This window comes from Pteropus alecto, unplaced genomic scaffold, assembly GCF_000325575.1.
Source record: "Pteropus alecto unplaced genomic scaffold, ASM32557v1 scaffold44, whole genome shotgun sequence".
NCBI classification, from domain to species: domain Eukaryota; kingdom Metazoa; phylum Chordata; class Mammalia; order Chiroptera; family Pteropodidae; genus Pteropus; species Pteropus alecto.
In genome coordinates this window covers 3,169,827-3,177,880 of record NW_006436812.1, presented here as the reverse complement: position 1 = coordinate 3,177,880, position 8,054 = coordinate 3,169,827, and the positions used below count along the sequence as shown (strand labels likewise).

General features: G+C 45.7%; 1 protein-coding gene across 1 annotated transcript in view; it reads left to right on the top strand.

Moving 5' to 3' along the window:
* Window positions 1–2,589: 2,589 nt before the first annotated feature.
* SEC14L5 (SEC14 like lipid binding 5) overlaps window positions 2,590–8,054 on the top strand; it is a 41,484-nt gene continuing 36,019 nt past the window's right edge. The window contains exon 1 of the mRNA XM_025048450.1: window positions 2,590–2,652. Coding sequence (XP_024904218.1) covers window positions 2,590–2,652 — 63 coding nt within the window. The remainder of the gene's footprint in view (window positions 2,653–8,054) is intronic.

Sequence of the window (8,054 nt, the reverse complement as noted above, 5' to 3'; positions counted from 1 at the left end):
GAAGGGAGTCTCAGGAGCTGGAAAGTTTGGGACAGACGGCTCCTGCCCATCTTTCCAGGTGTAAACATCCCGCTCCGTGGTTACTTAGTGCAAATTTAACGCTTTTGTGCTGTAACAACAGCTAAGTGTTAACGCTCACTACGCATCTGCACTGACACCCAGGAAAAGCATGTGAGTTTCCTCGATGAGTCCCAGGGGACGGGAAAACGTCCCTGGACCCATGTCCCCCAATTTCCCTTGGCATGGAGACCCAGGAGCAGTGGACTGTCGTTTGCTGCCACCTTGTGGCAGGGATGGGAATTTTGTGCTCCATTTTCATCTTCGATAACCTTAACTAAGAAAACACACTGAACACCTACTGTGTGCCAGGTAAGATCCTGCGGATCTGGGGGCAGATGAACAAGACAGACACGGTCCCTGACCTCGCGGAGCTCACAGTCTCCTGGGAGAGACAGTCAAAAACCCACGAATAAAATTAATGAATAAATAAGATGATTACAGAGAATAATACATATTGGAAAGGAAACAGGCTGGACATTACAGGGTGCAAAGATATATCTGATAAATGGAGGATTTTCTGTCTCTCTACACACCCTCTCCTTGCCCAGGACTGTGGACCACTCCAGGGCATACGCGTTATCTGATTTCCCCCTGTGAATGAGTGAAGTCACCCAGTGCTGGCACAAAGTAGGTGCTCAGCAATGTCGAATAAACGAATATACGAACGACAACACTATGTAGGGCCAGCCAATTAGGGAGGGCTTATGGAAGAGAGGCTGAGTCCCTGGGGATCCTTGGAAGGCTGGAATAGTTTGGGTGCAAGCTAAAATGAGGATGATGGGCAAATGTCGCCCTCCTAGAGAGGCCCTGGTCCACTCTGTTTTAAGTTGTACCTTCGCTCCGCTTGCTTCTTGAACCCCTTCCCTGCTATTTTTTTCACCTTGGCATTTTTCGCCATTTCACATACTATATATTTGCCTTATTTATTTAATGTCTGTCTGCCCCTACCCTGGAATGTAAACTCCACGAGGGCAAGGATTTTTGTCTATTTTGTTCACTGATGACTCTCCAGCGCCTGGAAGGGCCTGACACTTAGCAGGTGCTCTGTAAACTTTTGCAGAGTGAATGAACGATGCATGGGCGGGACTTGGGGCAGGGCCATGAAGGCTCTGGGGCGTGGCCAGTGGGAGGGGCGGGGCTCAGAGTCCAGGCAGAGTGGGTTGAGGTCAAGTATAAACGGAACCAGGAGGAGAGAGGTTGGGCGGGGCAAGGATCCGCCTGGGGGCAGAGGTAACCGGGAGTGGAGCCTTGGGGCGGGGTCTTGGAGTTGCAAGCTTTAGGGGCGGGACCAGTATGGGGTCGGGCTTACCTGAGGCGTGGCCAATCTGGAGGAAGGGCCGGGCTTGGAGGGCGTGGTCAAACAACAGACGAAAAGTGAAGGGAGGGGCTAAGACTGAGGCGGGGCCAGTCAGGAGGCAGGGTAAATCTGGGCGGGGCCGTGCCTAATACCGTGGGCGGAGCAAGTCTGGGGCGGGGCCAGTTCAGGAGTGAGGCGGGACCAGGATCTCCGCTGTCCCGGGTCCTGGAGAGCTCCCGCAGGGCAGGTCTCACTCCCTACCCGCAGGCCCCACCCTGGCCTGCCCCGGCTCAGGGTGCGCGGGACTGAAGCCCCAGGCTCCGCGGCTGTGATCAGGCCTCGCTCCAGGCGCTGCACTCCAGGCAAGGTGGCCACGGGGTCCCCGACGGGCTCAGCTCTGCACTGCCCTGGGACTGCGTCCCTGGAGACTCCGAGGACGAGGGTGAGCGGGGCTGCGGGGACCTGTGCGTGCGTGCGTGCGTCTGTGCGTGCCTGTTTGTGTGTGCATGTGTGCATCGCTGCGTGTTCTCGTGTGTGTGGACGTCTGTGCGCACCAAGGGAATTGTATGCGTGCGTGGAGTTGAGTAAGTGCATGCTTCAGGGAGCTGAGTGTGTGTGCAAAGTTGCGTGCGTGTGGGAGGCAGGTCCCATGTGGGAGGAGAATCATGTATGTGTGTACCTGTGTGACAGAGACAGTGCATATGAAATTTGGTGAGAATCGTGCGTATGTGTCAGGATATCTTGGAGGAAATGGAAGGGCAGGTGCAACGATTCTTGGGGGCGGTATGGTAGGGTCAGGATGGCTGTGGCGAACTGTGAGGTGCGTGGGTGGTGAATTGTGGGAGTGTAAGAATTGCAAATATATGTGTTTCCATGTGAGTGGCAATGACGGGCGTTTCTAGGGGCTTCCATGTGAAGGGGTGGGGACCAAGGAAAGTTTGGAGGTATCGATTGCTCTTGGAGGGGTAAGTGCGGTGGTCTGGGGTAGTGGGTAGAGGGCAAAGCAGACTTTGGGTCCTGGCCCAGAGTAATTTGGCTATCATAATGGCCACCTCGCTTTGGGGGCTGCAGAGATGTGTGAGTGGTACTAGAGAATGTGGCCCCTCACATGGGCAAGCAGCGAGCAGGGTTCTAGCATCACGCGAAGGGAGCTGCTACCTCACTAGTCACCTGTCACCCAGGCTCTGTGCTCACTCTGCCTAGGTGGCTTCTGTTGTCGCTCCTTTGAAAACATGGTGCAGAAGTACCAGTCTCCTGTCCGCATCTATAAGTACCCATTCGAGCTGGTCATGGCGGTGAGTGACCCCTGATTCTCTGGCCCCTGTGTAATGGTTGGAGGGATATAGTAAATTAGCTATGATGGGAAGGGAAGTGAGCCCAGATCAGAAGGAATTATTGAGCTGACCTAGAAGGTCCAGTTTCTAACCAGTGACCCCTTCTCCTGGCTATTTCACCTTTTATCACAACTTCTGGAATCGCTGGCCACTTACCAAAACACAAGGTCTTTCGTTTCCGCGTTGAAGTTTATCTGTTCTCATGACCCAGTCTCCCGTGACAGAAAACAAGGATATTAGAGGCTAAGTCAATGCTGTCATTTTAGGTAGTGATAATAGTAATAATAGTAAATACACTAATGATGATGGTGATTGCAGCCATTCATTGAGGCTGTACAGTACTGTCTTTACGTATACTTTTTCATTTAATTCCCAATAGCTCTCATTCTCATTTTATCGCTACTAAACTGAAGCTTAGACAGGTGACAGGATGGCCCCAAGTTCTGTGGCTAGGAAGAGGTAGAGCTGGGGCTTAGATCCACACAGGGGGGACTCGAGAGCTCTGATTTTAACCACAACACCTCCCAGGGGTCTCCTTCCACTCCACTCATACACCCTCTGGGTTTGAATGTGTCCTGCCCAACCTTATTATATGGCTCTACCTACATATGTCTTTATAGTCACATAAAGGATTAAAAAGCATCACTTGAGTCATTCATACATGTTATGTTGTTACATGTAGATGGTTCCAGGTCAGGAAAGAAGCAGGGGGTCATATTGACTAGCTAGGTGACCTTGGGCAAGTTACTTAGCCTCTCTAAGCTTCTACTCCCCATCTCTAAAATGAGGATTACATGGTTTCCAATCTGGGCATCGTGCTGAGGATTAAATGTAATTTAACATATGTAAAGCTCCAAGTGTAGGGTCTGGCACATATTATTATTAAAAATATTATTATTGTCTTTGTTATTGTTACTGTGGTTGCCTGTGGCTGTGTGACTTTGCTTCATTTATAATTGAGGTGGGACACCAGGGGGTGATGAAGAGACCTGGGGACGTACAGTCAGAAGCTCTGGGTCCCTGTTGCTGCTCTGTCATGCTCTGGCTATATGTTTTCAGGAAGTCACTGAATTTCTAGAGCCTTGGTTTCTTCATTTGTAAAATGGGGATGGTTATATGCACCTCATAAGGTTGTCATGGGGATTAAAGGTGGTTAGTGTGTGTGTGTGTGTGTGTGTGTGTGTGTGTGTACAACCCAGTGCAGGGCCTCGTCCATACTAAGCAGACAATAAATGACAGCTAAATATAAATAATTGCCCTCGTCTAAGGCTCTAGGCAGCTCACATATTCTAAGACCCTAGGACTTCATTCACTTATTTATTTATTCATTCACTCAGTAGAAAACAGACACTGTCCCTACCCTCCTGGAACAATAAGAGGACCCGTGGTTCTCTGCCATAAAACTTAGACAAATAACAATAGGAAGGAAAATTAATAATTTTTATTATTGCATGGGCTTAATAAATGTAAATTCAATTTAGCATGTTTAGGGTTCTCAAAAATATTTACAATCATTGCACTTTAAAATAAAACATGTCTGTAGTACTTAAAATTCTATTAATAGGACTAGTAATGTGCTCACGTCACCTTTATTGAAATATGTTAAACATATTTTGTAAGCTTCACAGTCTGTAAATGAAAGCAGGACTCAGTTTATTCCCCTAGCTGTGAATAGTCTCTAGGTGTTGATGTATAGATGTTTGTGGGTATAGTAGGAAAGAAGGTTTTCTTATATTTATTACCTATATCTTCTCTAATTTAACTTATTTGTATTTTTCAAATACCATATTTCTTTATCTTCCATACAGTACTTGTCAGTGAAAGGGCTCCAAACCGCTGTAACATCCTGGCAAAGCCACTTTGCCAACTGTTTACAAAACACCATTGTCCCCAAAATAGATGCATAACTCAACATAACTTGCATGCTGTGTGGGCACAAAAGGGGTTTTCTGCACTTAATGTCTGTCTTTGTTTCGCAGATTAACACTTGCCCTCAATTTGGGTCAGATGCCAGGGAAGTTTTAGACAAAATCAGCTGTTTTTACCGCATCCGAGTGCCCAGAGGAATTGGCCTTTTGGTTTTTCTGTTTAACAAAACTGACTTGAGAATCTAAGCCTCCTTCACTTCTTCAAAGTCTCCCAGTGATGACATAAGAGTCTGAAGTCGAGCTTGTGGAATTGGTTTTAAAATCATACTGAAGCAGCCCGTCAAGACTCAACTTAAAATTTAAAAAAAAAAAAATTTTTTTTTCTCTTTTGCTTCAAAAATTTAACTAATCCAATGAATTGACATCTCTCTCCTTGGGCCAAATCCCTTGACATGAATTCTGTTTCTGAGGGGTGGGATTCCAGGGGAACTTTACTTTCTTCTTTTTCGAGCTTGGATTATATTGGTAAACAGAAGAAAATAATTAAGACAATGAAAACAGCTGCCTTATCCAACGTTGAAGAGGGTCCTTGGTCCCGTTGAATGCGAGTACCACAAAGTGTGTGTGTGTCAGGAGGTGAGGGAGGTCTTTGTGGATGTTCCTGTGTGTAAGACACAAAGGCCTTATCTCAGACTGTAGATTGCGGTCACTTAAGTCCTAAATGCTACTCTCTGGTCAGCCTATAGCCCCGTTGTGAATAGATTCTAGGTTACCTGTGCTCTCACCACAAATAGGTAGTGCTTAAGAGCCAGATCCATGAGCTGGGTCCCTGGAAAATAAAGATAATAAAGGCCCAGCTCCTCAGAGAGCTGAAGTGAGATTCAGTGAAGAGATATGGGTACCTGGATGGGGCCTGGCACATTGTTAATGCTTATGAAATATTACTTAGGTTTATTATTATTATTTATTGTTTCAACAGCTTTACTGAGCTATAACTCATATACTATACTGTTCATCCATTTAGAGGGTAAAAAGTCAGTTCAGAGAGTTGTGCAACTGTCACCATTGCTAGTTTTAGGACATTTTCATCACCCCAAAAAGAAACCCTGTTCCATTAGTCATCATCCCCTAATTTCTGCCCAGCCCTAGACAACCACTGATCTTTCTGTCTCTATAAATTTGCCTATTTTGGACATTCCATATAAATGAAATCATATAATATGTAGCCTTTTGTGACAGGCTTCTCTCACTTAGAATATTATTTTCAAGGTACATCCATGCTGTAGTATGTGTCTGTACTTCATTCCTTTTTATGGTTGAGCAATATTTGATTGTATAGATAGAGCACATTTGTTTATCTATTAATCAGTTGGTGGAGATTTAGATCGTGTTTCCAATTTGGGGCTATGAACATTTACGTACAAGTTTTTGTGTGGACACATTTCTTCCAAAGAAATCCCTGCCGTGAATGGTGGTGGTTATTTGGCAGGTTTAGGCAGATTCTATTTAAAATTTTATTTAACAAACACGTACACAGAGATTTCTAGGTCCCAGGCACTGTTCTGAGCACATTCAAATATTAACTAGTGTACTTCTCATAACTACCCCATGAGATAGGTTTAGCGGGTTAGCCCCATTCTACGGATGAGGAGACTGAGGCACAGAAAGGATGAATGGATTACTCAAAGACACAAAGTAGAACATACGGCAAGTGGGGATTTAACTGCAGGCAGTTGGTTCCAGAATTTACATTCCCAACCGTGAACTCTGCTTTTTCTCAGAGCTGAGGATCTGAAGTTATAGGGGTGGCATCTGGGCTGAGCGAGTGGTCCCACTGGAGCAGTTACCACCAGGACTGTGTCCAGAATGTCTATGCCCCATCGGGACCTATCAAAAGGCAGCTCTAGGTGGGCAGCTGATGCCAACAGAGCCTGGGAGCTAATTTTACTGAACGCTGTGTCCCCAGCCCTTTAGGCCAGCTCAGAGGCACATACTATTATATAGCCTTAGCTGCAGCAGAAGAGGAAACAGGTTTAGCGAGGTTGAGACTGTCTCTTAGCCAGGGTCCTTATTAGCTAGGGCTGTATAACAAAGTACTACAACCAGGTAGTTTAGAACAAACAGGAAGTTTGTGTCTCACAGTCCTAGAGGACAGAAATTTAAAATCAAGATGTTGGCAGTGGCATGCTCCCTCTGAAGGTGCTAGAAAAGATCTGTTCCAGGCTTTAATCCTCGTTTCTAGAAGTTTCTTGGCTTGTGGCATCATAACTCCAATCTTCACATGGCATATTTCCTGTGTGTGTGTGCCTCTGTGTCCAGATTTCTCCTTTTATAAGGACACTAGTCATATTGGATTTATGAGGATACCTTAATGACCTCGTTTTAACTCAATTACCTCTATAAGGACCCTATTTCCAAATAAGGTCACATTCTGAGGTACCTGGGCTTAGGACTGCAACATACCTTTTTTGGGGGAACACAATTCAGCCCCTTAACATTCAGTAAATAGCATCATTAGTAAATGGCAGAGGTTTGAATTTAGGGAATCTGACCCCATAGCCTGTGCTCACAGCCAGACATTCCAGATTTCTGGCTCCAATGTTCAGTAATTATTTGTGCACTAGTGGCCTCTGCAGCTTCAGGAATGACCTGGCTGTCTCTTGTGCTGCCTGAGGGTTCCTGTGGGGCTCAAAAACCCTATAGCTTCAGGTCGTCTCAGGTTCTGCAAACCTAAAGAAGGAAGAAGGCAAGGAGTAGAATTTCCTAAGCAATAAGCTTTTCATGCAAAGGAAGGGTTATGGAGGTGAGGGCTGTGGTCAGCAATTAAGTGTTAAAATATTTAAAGACCTGGCCTTTTGTATTGATAAACAGCTTGTAATTTAGCAAATGGGTTATTAATAAGGAACAGCCTCTGAAGGTAAATCCTTGCAGCCCAGGCCAAGGGCAGTTCTAGTTGGAATTGTTGTTATGAATGTAGTTTTAATAAGGCAGTAGGGGCCTTATTTAAATGAGTTTAAATTAGTTCCCTGGAGCCTGTTGTCATCTGATCCCGTTGCTAACAGATTAAGAGAAGCAATATTTTCCACCCTGGATTGCTTACAGAGGGCCCTGACACGCTCTGATTTGGGCTGGGAGAACAGAGGCAATCCACTGCCCAGCAAGGTGATCTTCTGACTTCAGAGGGCACTGAAATAAACTTTAGGTCCTCATTCATTAATTTACGCATGCATTAATTCATGCATGCATGCATGCATTCCACAAATATTTACTGAGTTTCCACTGTGCCAAGCACCAGGCTAGATGCAGGAGGTATGAGATAGTTGATTTCTAGCACTTTTTGGAATGCATCATTCTGTTAATTTTATATGGAATTTGCTTGGCTACTTGTTTAGGTAGATCTTTTTCATTAAAGTAAGCTTCAGGAAGGCATGTCTGTCTTGTTCTGGTTCTGTTTTGACCTGGTTTTCCTGGCATGACCCCTTCTTGCCCGCGTAG